Source organism: Lolium perenne, chromosome 1, assembly GCF_019359855.2.
Source record: "Lolium perenne isolate Kyuss_39 chromosome 1, Kyuss_2.0, whole genome shotgun sequence".
Taxonomy (NCBI): domain Eukaryota; kingdom Viridiplantae; phylum Streptophyta; class Magnoliopsida; order Poales; family Poaceae; genus Lolium; species Lolium perenne.
Genome location: NC_067244.2, coordinates 119,609,226 through 119,634,414, shown reverse-complemented (window position 1 = coordinate 119,634,414; position 25,189 = coordinate 119,609,226). Strand labels below are relative to the sequence as shown.

The 25,189-nt window shown below is 49.7% G+C and overlaps 3 protein-coding genes across 3 annotated transcripts; all 3 read right to left on the bottom strand.

The window, feature by feature from the left end:
* Positions 1-4,717: 4,717 nt before the first annotated feature.
* Positions 4,718-6,436, bottom strand: LOC127332965 (uncharacterized). Its single transcript, XM_051359278.2, has 2 exons — positions 6,200-6,436; positions 4,718-5,908 (listed from the first exon to the last, which is right to left on the bottom strand). Exon 2 carries the CDS (start codon positions 5,805-5,807, stop codon positions 5,322-5,324), a length of 486 nt encoding a protein of 161 aa, XP_051215238.2. The 5' UTR covers positions 5,808-5,908; positions 6,200-6,436; the 3' UTR covers positions 4,718-5,321.
* A 91-nt stretch (positions 6,437-6,527) lies between these two features.
* On the bottom strand, positions 6,528-7,039 carry LOC139831018 (uncharacterized). The gene is made up of 2 exons (XM_071819975.1): positions 6,834-7,039; positions 6,528-6,718 (listed from the first exon to the last, which is right to left on the bottom strand). Exons 1-2 carry the CDS (start codon positions 6,996-6,998, stop codon positions 6,560-6,562), a joined length of 324 nt encoding a protein of 107 aa, XP_071676076.1. The 5' UTR covers positions 6,999-7,039; the 3' UTR covers positions 6,528-6,559.
* A 499-nt stretch (positions 7,040-7,538) lies between these two features.
* Positions 7,539-8,606, bottom strand: LOC127300251 (uncharacterized). The gene is made up of 2 exons (XM_051330345.2): positions 8,193-8,606; positions 7,539-8,118 (listed from the first exon to the last, which is right to left on the bottom strand). The coding sequence occupies exons 1-2, from the start codon at positions 8,604-8,606 to the stop codon at positions 7,729-7,731; spliced, it is 804 nt and encodes a 267-aa protein (XP_051186305.2). The 3' UTR covers positions 7,539-7,728.
* Between the last annotated feature and the right edge of the window lie 16,583 nt (positions 8,607-25,189).

The window sequence follows — 25,189 nt, the reverse complement described above, 5'->3', positions numbered from 1 at the left end:
GAGGAAGCCGGCAAGGCGCCGGCTGATATTTCACCGGCTCCAGCAAGGCGGGACAACAACAGGCCGGCCGAGCACAAGCCGGCCGAGGGCGGCTCGCATGGCAGCCGGCGGGACAACTACCGCGGCAAGCGTCACAGCGACCAGCCGGACCGCCGGTACGGCTCCGCCCACGTAGCCGCCGTGGCGGAACAACGCGGCGGCGGCAGCCGCCGTAAGCAAGACCGGCAGTGGAAGCCGAAGTACACCTTTGAGCAAATGCTCGACTCGCCGTGCAAGTACCACAGCGGCAAGAACCCCTCCAACCACACCACCCGCGACTGCCACTTCATGAAGCGGCTGACAAGCGGTGAACCTCTACCGCCTCCCCCCCCCCGCCCCCACCAGCCGGCGGGCCGGGTGGCCAAGCCGGCGCAGAGAACGCCAACCTCGAGCACCACGAGGCTAACCAAGTGCACCATGGCGGCCGATATCTGGCCGAAGACGCCACCTACATCGTCTTCACCTCCGAGCCCGAGGACAGGACGAGCCAAGAGCGCCGTTCCCTCGAGGTCAACGCGGTCATACCGCCGGTCCCCCAGTACCTAAACTGGTCAGAGCAGGCCATCACTTTTGATCGCCGCGACACACCGGCTGTCCTGCCGAAGCCGGGCAGCTACGCCATGGTCCTCGACCCCACCATCGGCACAACCCGGCGCAGCGTGCGTTTTTCGCGCGTCCTCATCGACGGCGGCAGCAGCATCAACATCCTCTACCGCGACACCGCCCGCAAGCTGGGCATCCAGGAGGCCGAGTTGCGCCCCACCCCCACCGTCTTCCATGGCATCGTGCCAGGCCATTGCTGCCAGCCGATCGGCCGGATCACGCTGGAGGTGATGTTCGGGCAGCCGGACCACTTCCGCACAGAGAGAATCGAGTTCGAGGTGGTGGACCTCGTGAGTCCCTACCACGCGCTCCTGGGCAGGCCGGCCCTGACCAAGTTCATGGCGGTGCCCCACTATGGGTACCTGAAGATGAAGCTGCCTGGCCCCAAGGGGGTCATCACCGTAGCCGGCGACTATCGCCGCTCCATGGACTGCGCCACGCAGAGCTCCAAGATGGCCCAGACGCTGGTCATCGCCACCGAGAAGCAGCTCATCCACGACGCCGTCGCCCTCGCCAAAGCCGCGCAGACAGACATGCCGGCTGCGGGCAACCCGGCTGGGACGACTCACTTCCAGCCGGCCGACAACACCAAGATCCTGCTGGACCCGGCGCAGCCGGACAAGTTCGTCACCATCGGTGCCGGCTTGAACAAGAAATAGGAAAGCGAGCTCACCAGCTTCCTCCGTGAGAATCGGGACATCTTCGCATGGACTCCAAGAGACATGCCGGGTGTGCCGAGGGAGTTGGCTGAGCACCACCTCCACGTCCGGCCTGAAGCCAAGCCGGTGAAGCAGCCTCTCAGGCGCTTCGCCGAAGAACGAAGGAAGGCCATCGGTGAAGAAATCGCCCGGCTCCTAGCTGCCGGCTTCATCATGGAAGTGCTGCACCCGGACTGGTTGGCGAACCCGGTCCTGGTTTTGAAGAAGAACGGCTCCTGGCGCATGTGTATCGACTACACCAGCCTGAACAAGGCGTGCCCAAAGGATCCCTTTCCCCTGCCGCGCATAGATCAAGTTATAGACTCGACTGCCGGCTGTGAACTGTTGTCTTTCCTAGATGCCTATTCAGGCTACCACCAGATTCCTTTGAATCCGGCTGATCAAATAAAGACTTCGTTCATTACCCCGTACGGGGCTTACTGCTACACGACTATGCCGTTCGGCTTGAAAAATGCAGGCGCCACCTACCAAAGGTGCATGCAAAAATGCTTGCAGGATCAAATCGGCAGAAACGTTCACGCATATGTGGATGATGTCGTTGTAAAGACCAAGGAGACGACTACCCTCCTTGATGACCTGAGAGAAACCTTCACCAATCTGAGAAGATTCCGGATGAAGCTCAACCCGGCCAAGTGCACATTCGGCGTGCCGTCTGGCCAGCTCCTTGGCTACCTCGTCTCTCAGCGAGGGATCGAAGCCAACCCGGACAAGATCAGTGCCCTGGAGAAGATGGAACTGCCGCAGTGCCTCAAGGACGTCCAGAAGTTTGCTGGCTGCCTGGCTTCCTTGAGCCGCTTCGTCAGCCGGCTGGGGGAGAAGGCACTGCCCCTGTATCAATTGATGAGGAAGGCGGACAAATTCGTCTGGTCACCGCAGGCGGATGAAGCTTTCCGTGACTTGAAGCGCGTGCTCTCAACCGCGCCAATCCTTGCAACGCCGGCTTCAATGGAGCCGATGCTGTTGTACATCGCAGCCACCAACCGAGTGGTTAGCGTCGTCCTGGTGGTGGAGCGCAAAGAAGCCGAAAACAGAGAGCAGCTGGTCCAGCGCCCAGTCTATTACCTCAGCGAAGTGCTCTCCCAGTCGAAGCAAAACTACCCCCACTACCAGAAGGTCACCTACGGCGTGTACATGGCGGCCAAGAAGCTCAAGCACTACTTCCAAGAGCACCCCATCAGGGTGGTTGCCACAGCGCCTTTGGCGGAAATCATAGGCAGCAAGGATGCCAACGGCCGGGTTGCCAAGTGGGCCCTGGAGCTAGCCGCCCACACCATCCTCTACGAGCCACGCACAGCCATCAAGTCGCAGATCCTCGCGGATTTCTTCGTCGACTGGGCTGAGATGCAGTACCTGCCGCCTGTGCCGGATTCCACACACTGGAAGATGCACTTCGACGGCTCGAAGATGCGCAATGGCCTGGGAGCCGGCATCGTCATCACCTCTCCCAAGGGAGACCGGCTGGACTACGTCCTGCAGATCCACTTCGCCGCATCCAACAATGTGGCGGAGTATGAAGCGCTCATTCATGGGCTGAAGCTGGCCAAGGAGATTGGCGTGCGTCGCATACTCTGCTTCGGCGACTCCGACTTGGTCATACAGCAAGCATCTGGCGACTGGGACGCGAAGGACGCCAACATGGCCTCATACCGCTTCCATGTCCAGCAGTTATCCGGCTTCTTCGACGGCTGCGAATTCCACCACGTGCCACGAGCAAACAACGAGGCGGCTGATGCCTTATCCAAGATTGGCTCAACCCGGCAAGCTATTCCGCCGGGTGTCGCCTTGGCGGTTCTCAAGAAGCCGTCCATCATACCGTCACCGGACTCGGATTCAATATTCGTGCCGGCTGACCCGGGGGCTGCTCAGCCGAACCCGGGGGCTTCATCGCCCAAGTCGGGGGCTAACAAGCCAAACCCGCCGGCTAGCATGCCGAACCCGGGGACTTCTCAGTCCAACTCGGGGGCTTCATCGCCAAACTCGGGGGCTAGCAAGCCGAACCCGCCGGCTAGCAAGCCGAACCCGGCGACCATGCAGTCGAACCCGGAAGCTCCCACGCAGGAGGCCCTGTTGGTTAGCGTATTCGAGATAAGATGCGTACCTTCATGGGCACAAGAATTCCTCTCCTACCTCACCAATGGTGTGCTGCCTGATGATAGAGTCCAGGCCAGGCAGATTGAGAGAAGGGCCAAGGCCTATACCATCATCAACCACCAGCTGTACAAACGCAGCGTAAGTGGGGTGTTCCAGCGGTGCGTCGAGCCGGCTGAAGGGATTGAACTCCTACGGGAAATCCATCAAGGAGAGTGCGGACATCACGCCTCATCCAGAGCCATAGTGGCCAAAGCCTTCCGGCACGGTTTTTCTTGGCCGATCGCGCTCAGAGATGCGTAAGATTTGGTGAAGAAGTGCAACGGCTGTCAGCGCTTCGCAAAGCAGAGACACCAGCCGGCTTCCGCCTTGAAAACCATCCCCATCACATGGCCATTTGCCGTATGGGGCTTGGATATGGTAGGCCCATTCAGAACAGCGCGAGGCGGCATGACACATCTCTTGGTGATGATTGACAAATTCACCAAGTGGATCGAAGCCAAGCCAATCAAGAAACTGGACGGGTCCACAGCCGTCACATTCCTCAAGGAAATCATTGTGAGATTCGGCTACCCCCACACCATCATCACCGACAACGGCACCAACTTCTCCCAAGGCATCTTCTCTCGCTATTGCGGGGAAATGGGGATCCGGATGGCCCTATCTTCTGTGGCACACCCGAGTCCAACGGACAAGTGGAGAAGGCTAACGGCTTAGTCCTAGCCGGCATCCGGCCCCGACCGGTGGAGCCGCTCGAAGCGAGCAGCCGGCTGCTGGATCGAAGAACTGCCCAATGTGCTTTGTGGAGCCTGCGCACAACGACAAACCGCTCGGTCGGCTTCACACCATTTTTCCTCGTATACGGGGCCGAAGCCGTCTGCCGGCGATATCGAGCATGATGCGCCAAGGATCAAGCTCTACACAGAAGCCGAAGCCAAAGAAGCTCGCGAAGATGGAGTTGACCTGGTCGAAGAGGCCCGGCTGCTGGCTGAGTCTAGATCTACTATCTACCAGCAAAGCCTCCGACGCTATCACAGCCGGAAGGTCCAGCCCTTAGCATTCCGAGAAGGAGACCTAGTGCTCCGGCTGATCCAGAGGACAGCCGGACAGCATAAACTATCATCCCCATGGGAGGGTCCCTTCATCGTGAGCAAGGCGGTAGGCAATGATTCCTACTATCTCATAGATGCCCAAGAGGCTAGAGAAAACAAGCCGGACAAGGCTGACGAGGAGACTAAACGTCCCTGGAATGTCGTTACTCCGCCCATTTTACACATGAGAGCAGGAATGTATGTATCCCTTGTATCCCTTTTGTGAGTTATGAAAAAGCTTGCGCCAAGAGCGCCGTTTCCGACAAGTTTTTCGCGTACTTTACCTTGTTTCGCCAATTGGCTTGAACCCTCTCACGCGGTCGGCTCAGTAACGTGATCCGGTTTCCGACAGCCGGCTTCCGATCCAGCTACAGACCGCAACCCGGCTGTCCGGCTGGCGGGAGTAAGGCCTAGGGAGCCGGCACGCGAAAAACGACTAAGGGAAAGAGTAAAAGCGAGTTGACTTGCAACTTTTCATAAAAGTGCCGGATTGCCGAATTCAGCCCGTTCGACTGAAATACTGTCGGCCTCACCCAGCGGCCCGCTCTTGATCCGGCGACGGATCGCAAGTCGGACGTACGACCGGCAAGAGCACAGCCAAAGAGTGGGGCGGATGGGAAAAAGCGAACGAGTCGAAAGAAAGCAACTCGGCACACAAATGATTAACAAACACATTAAAGTGTGACATAATTAAAGGGCGATAATATTCATACATCTGCACCCGGCATCTCGGGGATTTAATAAATTGTCTTGGCAAAAGAACAACTGGAAAGCAGGAAATCTAAGCCGGAGGGGCATCAGCGGAGCCGGCTGCCGGGTCATCCTCGGGCACGTCGTCCGCCTCTTCGTCCTCAGCCTCCTCCTCCTCGTCGTCAGACGGCGGATTCGGGTCCGCGATGAAGACGGACTTGTCGACGAAGTCGGCAATGGCGCAGGCGCGGGCAAGCCGAGCAGCCTTGTTCTCCGCCGGGAGCTTGTCCTCCACGCCGGCGCGCCGGCACTCCAGCTGGTCGAGGCTAACCTCGTTATACCAGGAAAGCACAAAAGATAGCGCCATATCGGCTCCGGCGCGCGTGGCCGACTCCTTCCAGTCCAAGAAGCGGTCGGGAGCCCTCTCCAGCCAAGCGATGAGATTGGAGAGATCTTCCGGCAGCGTCTCCGTCGGCCACAGCAGTCGGATCAGCTCCTCCGCCGCCTTCCGCAGCTCCCAGCCAAGCTTGGTGACCGGCTCCACGCGGGCGGCGATGGACGCCAGATAGTCGTCCATGGTGAAGCAGTCGGAGCTCTGCTCCCCAGTGGCCTGCCGGCGATCCTCCCGCGCCCTGCCAACTGCCGCTAACGCCTCCTCCTGCGCCTCAGGGAAGGCCGCTGCAAAGAAGAAAAGCATGTCAGAAGCCATCAAAGCCGAAATAAGCTGAAAAATGCAAATTTTCGAAGTCCTAAAGTAAGCCTGGCGGCAGCCGGCAAGATCCGACTGCCCCCAGCCTGAAGATGGAGATTCCGAAGCTCTAAAGCCTGGCGGCAGCCGGCAAAAACCGACTGCCCCCAGCCCGAAGATGGAGATATCGAAAAAATCAAGTTTCTGCCGCCGGCTGCCAACCTAAGCCGGCAGCCGACGGCCGAAAGCCGGCAAAAGGGAAGGCATAAGACAAAACTCACCCGCCAAGCCGCGGTCGAGCGCGCTAAGTTCCCCCAACCACCGCTTGGCGGTGGCCGACAGCTCGTTGGACTTGGTGGTCACCTCCTGCTGGAGCGAAAGCCGTTGCCGCTCCACCTCCTCCAACCGCTTGCTCAGACCCTCCAGCTTTTCCTCCTGCTCCTTCTTGAGGGCGGCAAGTTCCTTGAGATGGTTAGCCTCAAGAAGGCGCAGCCGTTTCAGCTCCCCGTCAGCCACCTTCAGCTTGGCAGCAGCCCGGTTCGCCTCCTCACTTGTGGCGCATTGAGCGCGGGCAACCCGGAGGTCCGACTCCAGCTGTAGGATCCGGGCGGCCTCAGCTGCAAGCCGGCAAAAATGGGCCGTCAGTAAAAAAGAAACTCACAGGAAAAGCAAGTCAAAAGAGAGAAGGCCTCACCCTTGACAGCCTCCAGCTCGCGAGCCAAGCCGGCTCGCTCGATCTTGGCCTTGTGGTAACTAGTCACCACCTTGTTGTACAAGACGGTGCGTCGCTCCGTAACCGCCTGAAAGAAACAATCAGATATCCAGACGAAACCCGGACCGGCTCCAAGCAGCCGGACCATGCCTCGGAGGGCTACCAGGATAATAACAAAATTGCAAAAACAAGAAGACACCTACCTTGTCAGCATCCTCCAGCGTTGCTAGCTGGGCAAGGGCCTCGGCGGCCTTGTTCTTAAGGCTGGCCCGGTAGCCGGAGAAGACCACCTTCATGGGCGCCGCACCAGGCTGTCCCTCCCGGCTGAACACCTCGCAAGTATCCGCCTTGTGCCACGCAGCCTCCATGGTTCCAGCCGAGCCAAGGCTGGAGTCAGAGGCAGACGGCACATGCAGCAGCCAGGCCCCCTTGGCCACATGAAGGCCCTCAGTTGGGCCCGGCGGGCCCTTCGTCCTCACCAGCGCCCGGGAGTCGGCGTCCTTCGAGCGCGCTGGCTCCTCCCTCGCCGGCTCCTTCCCGGTCGGCTCCCTCCTCGTCGGCTCCGAAGCTGGAGGCGGCGCGGTCGAAGCAGTCGGCCCGGTGGGAGCCGTCGCATCCGGCGCTTGAGGCGCTCCTTCCGGAGAGCTCTCCAGCACCACGACGTTGGGCGCGGGCCCGCCGACTCCGGTCGAAGGCGGCGCAGCCCCACCAGCTCCCGCTCCAGCCGCAGATGGCATGCCCCTGCCGGCTCGGCCGCCTGCTCCACAAACGGGGCGCGGCGCGGGAACATGTCGTCTAGGGTCGGCCGGCGCGCCGACTGACCCTGGTCTCCGCCGCCAGGCGCGGCAGAAGAAGACGCCCCCGCAGAAGGCGGCATGGCCGCAGGCAGCACGTTAGCAGCCGGCGGCGTGCGCGCGCGTGCCGAAGGTTGCGGGGTTGGCTCCCTCCTCTGCCGCTGAAGCGGCGACGTGACGGGAGGAGCCTGCCGAGAGCCGCCTCCCTGGGTAAACTTAATCGCGGCCCTAGTTGAACAAGCAAGAAAAGATAAGTACAGAGAGGAAGGAAAGAAAAGGAATCAAACAACAAAGGAAAAAGAACTCACCCGGCTTTCTCCGGGACCTTCTTGGGCGCTAGCCGGCGCTGTTTCTTGGCCCTCGCCTCCGAAGCGGCCGTAGACCCGACGCCGGCCCGCTTCCTCCCCTTCAGCGCAGAAGTCGCCGTGTTCGTAGGCGGCGCCGCGCGCAGAGGCACCGCCGGGATGGGCCCCGTGCCGGATTGGGCCGGCTCCTGCTCCTGCTCCTGCTCCTGCTCCTGCTCATGCTCAGGCGAAGGCGGCGGGTTATGCTCCCCCTGGCCGCCCTGATCCTGCACCACCGGCAGATCGTCGTCGCCGGCTTGGTCGCCGGCTAGGTCAGCCGGGTCGATGTGATCCGGCGTCCAGACCTTCGTCGCCAAGTCGCCATCCTCGATGCCTTGGCGGGTGAAAAGCTGAAAACAACAAGATAAATATCAAGTCGGCCACGCAGCCGCAAGCCGGAAGACGGCAAAAACGTTAAACTTACCAGTTCAGGCGGCTGCTCCCGGTTGTAAGGCGGCAGCCCCCAATTCCAGTTGTCCGGCATGTTGGCCTTGGTGATGTTGTTCACCCGGTGAGCCACCTGGGACTTGGAGAGCTCCACCTTCGACGTCCGTGTCGGGTCGAGCCGGCCGGACATATGGCCGATCTTGTGGACGCGCCACTGAAGCGGTATGACCCGGCGCGAGATGTAGGTGCAGAGAAGGTCCTCGGCACTCAGCCGGCCCTCCGCGACGCACTGGCCCAGGAAGTCCCACAGGAGGTTCACCTCCGCGTCCGGGTCCGAGGACTTGGCATTGAAGCCCCAGTTGATCCGGCCGACTGGCGGGGCCGGGTTATATTCCGGCAGGTTGAGATGGTCGAAGGCCGGGCTCTCGTTCCGCACGTAAAAGAAAGACATCTGCCAATTCTTTACAGAATCGACAGTCGGAATCCGCGGGAAGGACGTACCCATGCGAGGATAGATGGAGGCGGCGCCGCAGGTCCTCAAGCGGCCTTCGGTCGTCTGCGCCTTGATGTAGAAGAGCCGGCTCCAAAACTCCACGTCCGGCCACAAGCCGGTGTAGCCCTCCATGAAGGCCACGTAGCAGCTGAGGAGGATCATGGCGTTGGCCGGCAGGTGATGCGGCTGCAGGCCGAAGTGGTCGAGAAACCGGCGGAAGAAGTTGGAAGCCGGCAGACCCAATCCGCGGTCGAGATGCGCGCCGAAGACCACGCGTTCGCCGGGCTCCGGCAGAGGCTCCTTCTCCGCGCCCGGCGCCCTGGTGATCACCCCCGCCGGGATGCGGCGGAGGCGCACGAGCCGGGCAATGTCGTCGTCCTGCATATAGGAACCCTTCCAGGAGCCGCTCGGCTGGGCCATCGAGGACGAAGAAGAAGAGGAGGACCAGGAGAGGCGGAAGGGCGAAGAAGAGCCGCTCCTCGCCGGAGGAGATCGCGGTGGAGAAGGGCGCGCCGTCGATGCGCGTGGCCCCGTGGCGCCGGATTGGCGGGTTTGCGGCGGCGGCTCGGCGGAGGATCGTCGGGGCAACCGCTCGCTGAGGTTCGCCAGAAGAACGGAAGAGGAACGGCGGCGGAGCAGCGAAGAGCTCGGGTGAAGAGAAGGAGCGAGGCAGGAGCGCGAGGAGGAAGAAAGGGGCAAGTGCCGCCTCGGTACCGCCCCCGCGGCATTTATAGCCGACCGCGGCGAGCGGTTGGCCTCCAAGTGGCCGACGTGGGCCACGTCTCCGGATTTACTGCGCCGTAACTCCTCCCACGACCGCTACCGTTACCAGAAACGGCCACACCACGTCGCCCACTACCGCACCGGATCCGGAGGGACATTGATGTGACCAGACGAACCGACCGCCGGAGCCGGGCGTCGGACCGGTCAAGTCGGGCGCAGGGCCCGAGGCGGCGGAGACTCCGGCGCGCCGCAAGCCGGAGCCGGACAATAAGTTCCACTCGAGCCAAAATTCATCGGCAAGGCGGAGGCGCCATCAGATCTTGCAAGAAAGCAAAAGCGCCACAAGTGTAAAAAGTGGCCGGCTAGAAGCAGCCGGCAGGAACGAGCCGGATGAGGGCGCAGCCGGCTGAATGGAAATTCTCAGTCGGCCCCTCCAAGTGCCGTTTAATATATTCGAGAAGCCAGGAAAACCTGCCTAGGTCCTTCCAAACGCAGGACCTTGCCAGCTTCGGGGGCTAATGTCGGGGGGAAGACCCCGGGTAGGGCAATGGACGCGGAGCTGCCGGCTGGCCACTGGCCGGCTCGCGGCTCAGGCCGGCTGAGGAGCAGCCGGCTGGCGCCGTGGCCGGCTGGTCCGGAAGCCGGCAGGCTCTAGGTCCTAGTCGGCCTGGCTACGGCCACCAATGCTGTAGCTGGGCCGGCTTCTACAAGCCATATCCGACTGGGGTTTGTACCTCAGACCGATTCGAGGCTGGCGAGTCTTGCACTGGAAGGAACCGGGTCGGTGGTCCGGGTTCCCAAAGTCCACGCTGACTTCATCTTCCGTAAAGCGCGGGGCACTGTGGAGCAATAGTGCCACGCGCCGGACAGGCCGTCAGGGCTTACGACGATCCGTACTGGCTACAGTGGCTGACAGAGACAGGGACACCTCCTCTCCATACCGCTGACCGTGGCAGCCGGATGGGACAGGCCACGATGCCTCAACCACTCCTGACGTCACCGCCTCGGGAAGGAGCGGGAGCCGGAGCCGGCCAAGCCGGCCAGTAAACTATAGGGTCTTATATATAAAGTGCCGGTGCCTATATAAGCCGCACTACCCCCTCTCGTGCAGGGGATCGATCATTTTATTGCTTTCACCTACCTACAGAGCTGCCCTGTGAGAGAGACCATCATCTCCCTTAGCCTCTCAGGAGCAGCCGGACACAGCTCTAGGAGCACCATTGTACTGTGTGATCATCATATACACTCATAGCAGGAGTAGAGGTTTTACCTCCATCGGAGGGCCTCGAACCTGGGTACGTCGCCGCGTCGCTCGTGCCCATACCCGCATCCGGATACCGCCGTGAGATCCCTCAGGAACCACTTCGATTAGCCACCCTATGGCATATGCCGTGACGATACCACGACACTTAATGCAATTGTCTGTTGCTTTGCAACTTAATACTGGAGGGGGTTCGGATGATAACCTGAAGGTGGACTTTTTAGGCATAGATGCAGTTGGATGGCGGTCTATGTACTTTGTCGTAATGCCCAATTAAATCTCACTATACTCATCATGATATGTATGTGCATGGTCATGCCCTCTTTATTTGTCAATTGCCCAACTGTAATTTGTTCACCCAACATGCTGTTTCTTGATAGCTTCATTTAGTCATACCAACATGCAAGGCAATTAATAGTATTCATACCAACATGCAAAGCAATTAATAGTATTCATACCAACATTCAAAGCAATTAATAGTATGACTTGAAGCACATAGTTTTCCAAAAATGTATTGAGGGACACGTTGTGAAAAACCATGCCAAGAAAAGCTTTCACAAATAAGATCCACAAATATATTAGCAATGAAGCTATTTAAGAAAATTGGACCTTGTTTGAGCAAACATGCCACATAGGAGAGAGATAATTTACGATATCAATTCTATGTGACACAACCTCAAATGTTCACATTTTCTAGGCTTGTAATATGCACAAAGCTTATTACTCCCCCATAATGTGATAAGGAATTTATTTTCACAAGAGGCAAATAAGATCGAAGTAGAGATATTAATGGACATTAGAATTTGAATTTCTCATGAAGATGACATACCACATAGCGACTAGATAATCTCGCAATATCAATTCTAAGTGATATTCCTCATGTACACACATTGTTTAGGATCATGAAATTCCCAAAGGCATATCACTCCCCCAAAATGGGATTGTCCATTAATCGCTCATAAGAGCCATATAAGATACAACAAGATGCAAAGAGGCTCCAACACAAACACAAATACATGGTGTGCAACCCAACATGCATAGACTTGATTTCTCAAGCAAAACAATTAGGAAGCACAACATATACAAACACATGTTAGGAACAAAACTAACACATGCAAAGGGGCGAGTAACTTTCAATATAAATGAGTTGAGCATATGTTACCGCAAGGAGGAACATTGATCATATGATAGGAGCAAGATAACCAAGACTTGGCTTGAGATAATATAAATGATGAAGATCCCTTAATTCTTCATGATGTAGCCAAGTCTCCAATGCCCTCCAACAAGCACCTATTGATCAAGTTTTGGATTGTTGGTCCTGATACGTCTCCGACGTATCGATAATTTCTTATGTTCCATGCCACATTATTGATGTTATCTACATGTTTTATGCACACTTTATGTCATATTCGTGCATTTTCTGGAACTAACCTAATAACAAGATGCCGAAGTGCCAGTTGCTGTTTTCTGCTGTTTTTAGTTTCTGAAATCCTAGTAAGGAAATATTCTCGGAATTGGACGAAATCAACGCCCAGGGGCCTATTTTGCCACGAAGCTTCCAGAAGTCCGAAGACGAAACGAAGTGGGGCCACGGGGTGGCCAAACCCTAGGGCGGCGCGGCCCCCCCCTGGCCGCGCCGGCCTATGGTGTGGGGCCCCCGTGCCCCCTCCTGACTTGCCCTTCCGCCTACTTAAAGCCTCCGTGACGAAACCCCCAGTACCGAGAGCCACGATACGGAAAACCTTCCAGAGACGCCGCCAACGCCGATCCCATCTCGGGGGATCCAGGAGATCGCCTCCGGCACCCTGCCGGAGAGGGGAATCATCTTCCGGAGGACTCTACGCCGCCATGGTCGCCTCCGGAGTGATGTGTGAGTAGTCTACCCCTGGACTATGGGTCCATAGCAGTAGCTAGATGGTTGTCTTCTCCCCATTGTGCTATCATTGTCGGATCTTGTGAGCTGCCTAACATGATCAAGATCATCTATCTGTAATTCTATATGTTGCGTTTGTTGGGATCCGATGAATAGAGAATACTTGTTATGTTGATTATCAAAGTTATATCTATGTGTTGTTTATGATCTTGCATGCTCTCCGTTACTAGTAGATGCTCTGGCCAAGTAGATGCTTGTAACTCCAAGAGGGAGTATTTATGCTCGATAGTGGGTTCATGCCTGCATTGACACACAGGACGATGTGAGAAAGTTCTAAGGTTGTGTTGTGCTGTTGCCACTAGGGATAAAACATTGATGCTATGTCTAAGGATGTAGTTGTTGATTACATTACGCACCATACTTAATGCAATTGTCTGTTGCTTTGCAACTTAATACTGGAGGGGGTTCGGATGATAACCTGAAGGTGGACTTTTTAGGCATAGATGCAGTTGGATGGCGGTCTATGTACTTTGTCGTAATGCCCAATTAAATCTCACTATACTCATCATGATATGTATGTGCATGGTCATGCCCTCTTTATTTGTCAATTGCCCAACTGTAATTTGTTCACCCAACATGCTGTTTATCTTATGGGAGAGACACCTCTAGTGAACTGTGGACCCCGGTCCAATTCTCTTTCTTGAAATACAATCTCTTGCAATACTTTGTTCTACTGTTTTTACGCAAACAATCATCTTCCACACAATACGGTTAATCCTTTGTTACAGCAAGCCGGTGAGATTGACAACCTCACTGTTTCGTTGGGACAAAGTACTTTGGTTGTGTTGTGCAGGTTCCACGTTGGCGCCGGAATCCCTGGTGTTGCGCCGCACTACATCCCGCCGCCATCAACCTTCAACGTGCTTCTTGGCTCCTCCTGGTTCGATAAACCTTGGTTTCTTTCTGAGGGAAAACTTGCTGCTGTGCACATCATACCTTCCTCTTGGGGTTCCCAACGAACGTGTGAGTTACACGCCATCAAGCTAAATTTCTGGCGCCGTTGCCGGGGAGATCAAGACACGCTGTAAGGGGAGTCTCCACTTCTCAATCTCTTTACTTTGTTTTTGTCTTGCTTAGTTTTATTTACTACTTTGTTTGCTGCACTAAATCAAAATACAAAAAAATTAGTTGCTAGTTTTACTTTATTTGCTATCTTGTTTGCTATATCAAAAACACAAAAAAAAAATTAGTTACTTGCATTTACTTTGCTTGATTCATCATGTTTCCTTTTAATTTTACCACAAAAGACATATCGGTAGGACGTGGGTCTATAGTTGGGAGAAATAATATAGAAGAATTTTTCAATCATGTTAGTACCATTGAAAATTTTGAAGATAGACACTTGGTAGACCTTGCGCCTACTTATGAAATTGCTGCTGCGCATTTAGTTCGCCTGTTGGAAACTAAATTTGTTAATCTTAATCCTATAATCCAACACATGTTTCTCACACTTGGTGATATGGAAGAAGGGGAAAAGAAAGATTTTGTTTTAGAGACCCTTCTTAGAGAATTTGGTGGTCTAGCAAGAGAAGCTAGAAAGGTGTTTGCTAAATTTAATATGCTTGGTTCTCATACTAATTTTGTTAGTCTCCTTGAAAAGATGGACATGGATAGAATAAGATACACTAATAATATTGATGATGGTGGGGAGATCAAAGCACCAATACCATGTAAACTCTTAGCTATGAATGATGCACTAGAAAATAACTATGCTTGGCTTGTTCCTGAAAATTTGTTTGATGAGAGTAGCACGCCTAAGACTAATGAAAAGGGAGATGCTAAAACTTATGTATCTAATATACTATGCCTGGTTGAGAAAACTCCACACCCCGCTGAGAATGCACAATCTTTGATAATACTTGATACACACTTTCTGCGCCTAGCTGAAAGGCGTTAAAGAAAAGCGCTTATGGGAGACAACCCATGTTTTTACCTACAGTACTTTGTTTTTATTTTGTGTCTTGGAAGTTGTTTACTACTGTAGCAACCTCTCCTTATCTTAGTTTTGTGTTTTGTTGTGCCAAGTTAAGCCGTTGATAGAAAAGTAAGTACTAGATTTGGATTACTGCGCAGTTCCAGATTTCTTTGCTGTCACGAATCTGGGTCCACCTCCCTGTAGGTAGCTCAGAAAATTAAGCCAATTTACGTGCATGATCCTCAGATATGTACGCAACTTTCATTCAATTTGAGAATTTTCATTTGAGCAAGTCTGGTGCCATTTTAAAATTCGTCAATACGAACTGTTCTGTTTTGACAGATTCTGCCTTTTATTTCGCATTGCCTCTTTTGCTATGTTGGATGAATTTCTTTGATCCACTAATGTCCAGTAGCATTATGCAATGTCCAGAAGTGTGTCACCTCTGAATATGTTAATTTTTATTGTGCACTAACCCTCTAATGAGTTGTTTCGAGTTTGGTGTGGAGGAAGTTTTCAAGGATCAAGAGAGGAGTATGATGCAACATGATCAAGGAGAGTGAAAGCTCTAAGCTTGGGGATGCCCCGGTGGTTCACCCCTGCATATTCTAAGAAGACTCAAGCGTCTAAGCTTGGGGATGCCCAAGGCATCCCCTTCTTCATCGACAACATTATCAGGTTCCTCCCCTGAAACTATATTTTTATTCCATCACATCTTATGTGCTTTTCTTGGAGCGTCGTTTGTTTTTGTTTTTTGTTTTGTTTGAATAAAATGGATTCTAGCATTCACTTTATGGGAGAGAGACACGCTCCGCTGTAGCATATGGACAAGTATGTCCTTGGTTTCTACTCATAGTATTCATGGCGAAGTTTCTTCTTCGTTAAATTGTTATATGGTTGGAATTGGAAAATGATACATGTAGTAATTGCTATTAATGTCTTGGGTAATGTGATACTTGGCAATTGTTGTGCTCATGATTAAGCTCTTGCATCATATGCTTTGCACCCATTAATGAAGAAATACATAGAGCATGCTTAAATTTGGTTTGCATATTTGGTTTCTCTAAGGTCTAGATAATTTCTAGTATTGAGTTTGAACAACAAGGAAGACGGTGTAGAGTCTTATAATGTTTTCAATATGTCTTTTATGTGAGTTTTGCTGCACCGGTTCATCCTTGTGTTTGTTTCAAATAAGCCTTGCTAGCCTAAACCTTGTATCGAGAGGGAATACTTCTCATGCATCCAAAATACTTGAGCCAACCACTATGCCATTTGTGTCCACCATACCTACCTACTACATGGTATTTTCCGCCATTCCAAAGTAAATTGCTTGAGTGCTACCTTTAAAATTCCATCATTCACCTTTGCAATATATAGCTCATGGGACAAATAGCTTAAAAACTATTGTGGTATTGAATATGTAATTATGCACTTTATCTCTTTATAAGTTGCTTGTTGTGCGATAACCATGTTCACTGGGGACGCCATCAACTATTCATTGTTGAATTTCATGTGAGTTGCTATGCATGTCCGTCTTGTCTGAAGTAAGAGCGATCTACCACCTTATGGTTAAGCATGCATAATGTTAGAGAAGAACATTGGGCCGCTAACTAAAGCCATGATCCATGGTGGAAGTTTCAGTTTTGGACATATATCCTCAATCTCAAATGAGAAAATTATTAATTGTTGTTACATGCTTATGCATAAAAGAGGAGTCCATTATCTGTTGTCTATGTTGTCCCGGTATGGATGTCTAAGTTGAAGAATAATCAATAGCGAGAAATCCAATGCGAGCTTTCTCCTTAGACCTTTGTACAGGCGGCATAGAGGTACCCCTTTGTGACACTTGGTAAAAACATGTGCATTGTGATGATCCGGTAGTCCAAGCTAATTAGGACAAGGTGCGGGCACTATTAGTATACTATGCATGAGGCTTGCAACTTGTAAGATATAATTTACATGATACATATGCTTTATTACTACCGTTGACAAAATTGTTTCATGTTTTCAAAATCAAAGCTCTAGCACAAATATAGCAATCGATGCTTTTCCTCTATGGAGGACAATTCTTTTACTTCAATGTTGAGTCAGTTCACCTATTTCTCTCCACCTCAAGAAGCAAACACTTGTGTGAACTGTGTATTGATTCCTACATATTTGCTTATTGCACTTATTATATTACTCTATGTTGACAATATCCATGAGATATACATGTTACAAGTTGAAAGCAACCGCTGAAACTTAATCTTCTTTTGTGTTGCTTCAATGCTTTTACTTTGAATTATTGCTTTATGAGTTAACTCTTATGCAAGACTTATTGATGCTTGTCTTGAAGTGCTATTCATGAAAAGTCTTTGCTATATGATTCACTTGTTTACTCATGTCATATACATTGTTTTGATCGCTGCATTCACTACATATGCTTTACAAATAGTATGATCAAGATTATGATGGCATGTCACTCCAGAAATTATCTGTGTTATCGTTTTACCTGCTCGGGACGAGCAGAACTAAGCTTGGGGATGCTGATACGTCTCCGACGTATCGATAATTTCTTATGTTCCATGCCACATTATTGATGTTATCTACATGTTTTATGCACACTTTATGTCATATTCGTGCATTTTCTGGAACTAACCTATTAACAAGATGCCGAAGTGCCGATTCTTTGTTTTCTGCTGTTTTTCGTTTCAGAAATCCTAGTAAGGAAATATTCTCGGAATTGGACGAAATCAACGCCCAGGGGCCTATTTTGCCACGAAGCTTCCAGAAGTCCGAAGACGAAACGAAGTGGGGCTACAGGGTGGCCAAACCCTAGGGCGGCGCGGCCCCCCCTGGCCGCGCCGGCCTATGGTGTGGGGCCCTCGTGCCCCCTCCTGACTTGCCCTTCCGCCTACTTAAAGCCTCCGTGACGAAACCCCCAGTACCGAGAGCCACGATACGGAAAACCTTCCAGAGACGCCGCCAACGCCGATCCCATCTCGGGGGATCCAGGAGATCGCCTCCGGCACCCTGCCGGAGAGGGGAATCATCTCCCGGAGGACTCTACGCCGCCATGGTCGCCTCCGGAGTGATGTGTGAGTAGTCTACCCCTGGACTATGGGTCCATAGCAGTAGCTAGATGGTTGTCTTCTCCCCATTGTGCTATCATTGTCGGATCTTGTGAGCTGCCTAACATGATCAAGATCATCTATCTGTAATTCTATATGTTGCGTTTGTTGGGATCCGATGAATAGAGAATACTTGTTATGTTGATTATCAAAGTTATATCTATGTGTTGTTTATGATCTTGCATGCTCTCCGTTACTAGTAGATGCTCTGGCCAAGTAGATGCTTGTAACTCCAAGAGGGAGTATTTATGCTCGATAGTGGGTTCATGCCTGCATTGACACCGGGACGATGTGAGAAAGTTCTAAGGTTGTGTTGTGCTGTTGCCACTAGGGATAAAACATTGATGCTATGTCTAAGGATGTAGTTGTTGATTACATTACGCACCATACTTAATGCAATTGTCTGTTGCTTTGCAACTTAATACTGGAGGGGGTTCGGATGATAACCTGAAGGTGGACTTTTTAGGCATAGATGCAGTTGGATGGCGGTCTATGTACTTTGTCGTAATGCCCAATTAAATCTCACTATACTCATCATGATATGTATGTGCATGGTCATGCCCTCTTTATTTGTCAATTGCCCAACTGTAATTTGTTCACCCAACATGCTGTTTATCTTATGGGAGAGACACCTCTAGTGAACTGTGGACCCCGGTCCAATTCTCTTTACTGAAATACAATCTACTGCAATACTGTTCTACTGTTTTCTGCAAACAATCATCTTCCACACAATACGGTTAATCCTTTGTTACAGCAAGCCGGTGAGATTGACAACCTCACTATTTCGTTGGGACAAAGTACTTTGGTTGTGTTGTGCAGGTTCCACGTTGGCGCCGGAATCCCTGGTGTTGCGCCGCACTACATCCCGCCGCCATCAACCTTCAACGTGCTTCTTGGCTCCTCCTGGTTCGATAAACCTTGGTTTCTTTCTGAGGGAAAACTTGCTGCTGTGCACATCATACCTTCCTCTTGGGGTTCCCAACGAACGTGTGAGTTACACGCCATCAGGTCCCCCACTAAGTTGGGTCATAAGAGGTTAGTCACAATAGGCTTGGCAACCCAAATGGTTCTTTTCTTGACACCACTTTGACCACCAACATATTTGGCAAACACATTACCACCCTCATCCTTACGAAGAGAATAAACATCATCAACGGTGATAGAGTTGAATGAGGTACCAATAGTGCAAAAGGAGGAGATGTGGCCCTTCTCGCGGCATATGTAGCAAGTTCTTTTCTTCTCCTTCTTCTCACTAGATTTCTCCACAATGGGAGCATTGGCTTGATTCTTCTTGGGAAGTGAAATTTCTTCAACTTGAGGTTGAATATGTGTTTGAGCTTGAGGCCGCTTCCCTTTTTGCTTCTTCTTCAAAGGGCAAGATCTAACATGATGCCCTTCAATTTTGCACTTGAAGCAAACAATCTTGGCCGGGTCTTTGACTTGTAATTGGCCCTTCTTAATCTTGTTGTTCTTGGACTTGTTCTTGTTGTTGGAGTTGAATCCAAGTCCACTCTTGTCATTGGGGGATTGTTGCACACTCAACATCTTATCAAGTTTGCATTTCCCTTCATGACTCTTTACCAAGTCGGTCTTCAAAGAAGTGACTTGGGCCTTGAGCTCTTTGATTTCCTCTACATGGTTAGTAACAACACAAGTACTAGAGGAAGTAGAACCTTCATTGTTAGAGCAACAAGGCAAGGAAGATAATTCATCACAAGATTTAGCAATATTATGAGTGGATGAATTACTAGGACTAGCACATGGCAATATAACATTTTGAGTAGTAGTGCTAGTACCCACATGAGGCTCACAAGGTGTTGCCTTAGATATTATAGCCTCATGAGCTAACTTTAGCCTATCATGAGAGGCTAGAAGATCCTCATGGGATCTAGAAAGCTTTCCATGATTTTCTTCCAATTTCCCATAATTGCTAGTTAGCAATTTAAGTTGAGCCCTTAGCTCAACATTCTCCTTCAAGATAGATGCTTCACAAGAAGTAGAGTTAGTAGCACAAGCATCATTATTAATAGTAATGGGAGAAGGCAAGTTGTCATGCTCTTTTAGATAAGAAGCTTTAAGTTGCTCATGCGACTCGGTGAGTTTGGTGAGCGCACTCTCAATAACCCTTGAGCCCTTTTTGAGTTGCTCAAAATCCTCAAGGAGTTTAGCATTAACAAACACAAGCTTATCATTTTTTAGCTTTAGTTCATTTGTCACCTCAAGAGATTTATCATGGTTTTCCTTTTCTCTAGACAATTCTAGAGCAAAGGTTTCCTCAAGAGCTTCCTTGGTGGTTTGTTCTTCTTCAAGTTCATCCTTTAGAGATGCCACATCATTGGCGTACTCACGTTCAAGAGCACCCATTTTATCAATGGTGTTCTCATGAATCCAAATAAGTTTTTGGCTCTCAATAGCGGTAGTCAAGATTTCAAAGAAGTGAGTGCTAGCAATTTTATCTTTACAAAGAACCTTGAATACACTCTTACCCTTATCGCATAGAGAGACAACCCAATCCTCTTCTTCATATTCATCCTCATCCTTATCACCACGAGACATATTAGGTTCCATGGTAGGAGGTACCGTGGAACCCTTGGCCATAAGGCATACATGAGGACCGTGAGATAAAGATGAGGAGTTACTTGAGGCTCCTTTCAAGATCTTGTCTTGACCAATAGAATCTTTGGTTTCCTCTACATTGTTAGACACACAACAACTAGAGAAAATAGAAGCATTTTTATCATGGCCACAAGACAATGCAAGCATATCATCATTAGATTTATTCAAGCAACTTACACATGATATGCAAGGACTATCAACACAAGCATGTAAATCATTTCTAGAGATAGATGTGTTTAAGTCCGAAGATGAAGCATTGCAATGAGATAGAGATGAGGAATCATCAATAGTAAGATCAATATCAATATTGCAATTTTCAACACCACTCACCATATCATTACCTTGTGTCTTACCACACTTTGGTGAAGTGGATGTAGATGAGAACTCATCACGGCCGGAAGTGGAAGCAATACAATCATCCTTAATAATATTGGACACATCATATTTGTCTTGAAGCTTTGTCCATAATTCATGAGAGCTCCCAAAAGGCATGATTGCCGAAGTAACTACATTGCTCACAACAATGGAAAACACATGAGAAGCAAGAGCATCGAGGCAAGAGTTTTTCTCCTCCTCAAGAGATAAATTTTGAGGATCCTTAGGAGAAGAAAAACCCATGCCAAGATATCGCTCCATGTCCGGGGACATTCCCCGTAAGATTTTAAGCACATAATTTTTCCATAGATCATAATTTGTGCCATCAAATATAAACAAGTTATTGTGCGCTAATCCCCTAACCGACATCTTTACTCTCAAGGCGGTGAAGCCTAAGAATGAGAGACCTTGCTCTGATACCAATTGAAAGGATACGGATGTCGCCTAGAGGGGGGGGGGTGAATAGGCGGTTTAAAACTTTTACGAGATGGGCTTAACAAATGCGGAATAAAACTAGCGTTTACTTGTCAAGCCCAAAGCCTATATACTATGGTTCACCTATGTGCACCAACAACTTATTCTAAGCAAAGGTTCACCTATGTGCACCAACAACTTATGCTAAGCAATACAAGCAAGTATGTGATAGCAAGATATATATAACTTCAAGCACGATGGCTATCACAAGGTAAAGTGCATAAGTAAAGAGCTCGGGTATAGAGATAACCGAGGCACGCGGGAGACGAAGATTTATCCCGAAGTTCACACTCTTGCGAGTGCTAATCTCCGTTGGAGAGGTGCGGTGGCTTAGTGCTCCCGAACGCCACAAGAGGCTCACCTTGAGGTGTGGTTGCTCGATGCACACCAACGCCACAAAGGCCTCACCCCAAGATGCGGTACTCACACCACACACCGAACGCCACGAAGGCACCTCACCTAAATCTCCGGTGACCCTCGCCACAAAGGCCTAGGTCACGGTTCCACTAAGGGATTTCCTTCGAGGCGGAAACCGGGCCTTACACAAAGATTGGGGCACACATCCACAACTTAATTGGAGGCTCCCAACAAACCGCCACAAAGGCCTAGAATCCGTCTAGGGTTCCAAGAACCCAAGAGTAACAACCTTCTTGCTTTCACCACCACGAATCACCGTGGAGAACTCAAACCGATGCACCAAATGCAATGGCAAGAACACCACAAAGATGCTCAAGTCCTTCTCTCTCAAATTCCAACAAAGCTACAAAAGCTATTCGGGGAATAAGAGAGGAAGAACAAAGGAATTCACAAAGAACACCAAGATCAAGATCTAGAGAGTTCCACTCACAAAGAGATGGATTTGATTGGTAGAAATGTAGATCTAGATCTCCTCTCTCTTTTCCCTCAAATGGGGGCAAGAATCATGGAGGGATTGAGAGATAGAGCAAGCTTCTCTAGTTCAACAATGGAGGAGAGAGAGAGTGAGAGAAGCTCAGCCCAAGGAGAAAGAAGGGGGGTATTTATACCCCCCCAAGAAAATCGAGCCGTTGGGCAAAACCAGGGCCAGATAATCCGGCCTAAGTAAGGGCCGAATTATTCGGGGGGCGGATTATCCGGCCTCAGGGACAAAACCTGGTCAAAATCCGGCCAAAAATCCGGCCCCTATCCAGAGCTGCTTTTCTTCTGGTCCTTAGCCAATTTCGGGGGGCAAAACTAAAACGGGCATAACTTTAGCATCCGGACTCCGATTTTGATGATCTTGAGCTTGTTTTGAAGCTGGGAACAAGCTCTACAAGATCATGCAGGAAACCATCATGGTCCAACAAGGGAGGATAGAAACAAATGATAAAAGGTTTGACCTATCTAAAAAAGACATACCGGTAAAACCTCCATTCTCGAAAATGCAACAAGTTGCCCGTGCAAAAACCATTCTTGATGAACTAGAGCTTGTCATGAGAATAAGCACAAGCTCTAAATCATCACATGGATAACATCCAAATAACAACCAAGAAAGATGATGAATCAAACTCGAAAACGCAACAAGTGATCTATGCGAAATCCGTTTTCGATGAACTAGAGCTTGTCATGAGAATAAGCACAAGCTCTAAAACATCACATGGATAAGGTCCAAATAACAACCAAGAAAGATGATGCAAGGATGCAAAGGTTTGAGCTCTCTCCGAACGATACGATCGAATTACTCACTCGAGAGCCCTCTTGATAGTACGGCAACTAAACTATAAACCGGTCTCCAACTACACTATGAGACCGGTGAGAAAGAAACCCTATCAAGAGCAAACCTTATACTTGCGCATTCCACTTGAGCTTGATGACGACGATCTTGACCTCAACAAGATGGAACGCCTTTCTTGCTTGTGCTTGCTTGACGAAGTCTTGTAGATTGCTCCCCCATAAACCACCATGGGAGAGCTTCTTCTTCGGCGCATCTTCACTTAACCATGACCACAATGTGGATTGCTCCCCCATAATCCACCATGGGAGAGCTTCTTCTTCGGCGCATCTTCACATATCCATGATCATCACATGGATGGCAAGACTCAAGCAAAGGATCTCTTCGAGATGGCTCATCTTGAACTTGCACTTCATTCTTAATCATGTTGATGTCTTGAAGTAACTTGAGGGCTCACTGCATCTTCATCTTCAAGACATACTTGACACTTGATATCCTTCATCAAATTCTTCTTCTTGCAACCTTGAAGCCAACATATGGTTCAAGAATTGCCTATGGACAACTCCTACAAATATAACTCAATGCAAACATTAGTCCATAGGGATTGTCATTAATTACCAAAACCACACATGGGGGCTCCATGCACTTTCAGACGCTCCAAGCAAAGCACATAAGATGTGATGGAATAAAAATATAGTTTCACTAGAGGAACCTGATAATGTTGTCGATGAAGAAGGGGATGCCCAAGGCATCCCCAAGCTTAGACGCTTGAGTCTTCTTGAAATATGTAGGGGTGAACCACCGGGGCATCCCCAAGCTTAGAGCTTTCACTCTCCTTGATCATATCGTATCATCCTCCTCTCTTGATCCTTGAAAATTTCCTCCACACCAAACTCAAAACAACTCATTAGAGGGTTAGTGCACAATCAAAATTTACATGTTCAGAGGTGACATAATCATTCTTAACACTTCTGGACATTGCACAAAGCTACTGAAAGTTAATGGAATCGAAAAATCCATCAAGCATATCAAAACAGGCAATGTGAAGTAAAAGGCAGAATCTGTCAAAACAGAACAGTTCGTAAAGACGAATTTCTAAGAGGCACCAGACTTGCTCAAATGAAAATGCTCAAATTGAATGAAAGTTGCGTACATATCTGAGGATCACTCACGTAAATTGGCATAATTTTCTGAGTTACCTACAGAGAATTCTTCCCAAATTCGTGACAGCAAAGAAATCTGTTTCTGCGCAGTAATCCAAATCTAGTATGAACCTTACTATCAACGACTTTACTTGGCACAACAATGCACAAAACTAAGATAAGGAGAGGTTGCTACAGTAGTAACAACTTCCAAGACTAAAATATAAAATAAAAGGTACTGTAGTAAAAACATGGGTTGTCTCCCATAAGCGCTTTTCTTTAACGCCTTTCAGCTAGGCGCAGAAAGTGTATATCAAGTATTATTAAAAGACGAAGCATCAACATCATAATTTTCACAATTTGTCCCATTGGGTATCTTAGATGCTCCCTTATCTATAGTGGTTTTAAGAGCTTTATCAATTTTAGGCCTATAATAGCTTTTTGGTTTAGGCCCCTTAGAGACATACATGAACTTTTGCTCCTTTCCCACATAAGCTTTCTCTCTAAACTTTATAGATGAAAAGGTTGAACCCAATGTTCCCATAGCCTCTTCAAGTTCGCTAATCCTTTGGGTTTGATTATCATGAATAGCACAAGATTCTAAGATGGCGATTCTCTCATTAATTCCATCTAGAGATTTATCAAGTTTATCAGTGCTATCAAGTAATGCTCCCAAAGTAGTATCAATACTTGGAAGGTTTTGCTCTATGGTTTCCAACTTTTTCATGACATCTTCAAAAGAGGTTTCAATTTTAACTTCATTAACAGGTGGTATTCCAAATAGACTCTCAATAATGCAACTAGCTTCTAAAGCAGGAGCGCCTAGGAAGTTACCTCCCGCAAGACAATCAAGAACATACCTATTCCAGCTAGAGATACCAACATAAAAATTCCTGAGTAGGATAGTGGTGGAGTGTTTCTTAGTGCACCTATTATGGGCATCACTAATTCTATACCAAGCATCTTTTAAACATTCTCCCCCTTGTTGCTTAAACGAACGAACTTCAACTTCAGGATTACTCATTTTAGCAATAGTAAATAAAGCAAACTAGATAAAGTAAATGCAAGTAACTAAATTTTTTGTGTGTTTTTGATATAGAGTGCAATAAAGTAAAGCTAGCAACTAATTTTTTTATGTTTTGTTTTAGTGCAGCAAACAAAAAAGTAAATAAAATAAAGCAAGACAAAAACAAAGTAAAGAGATTGGATTGTGGAGACTCCCCTTGCAGCGTGTCTTGATCTCCCCGGCAACGGCGCCAGAAATTTAGCTTGACACGCGTACAACACGCGACCGTTGGGAAC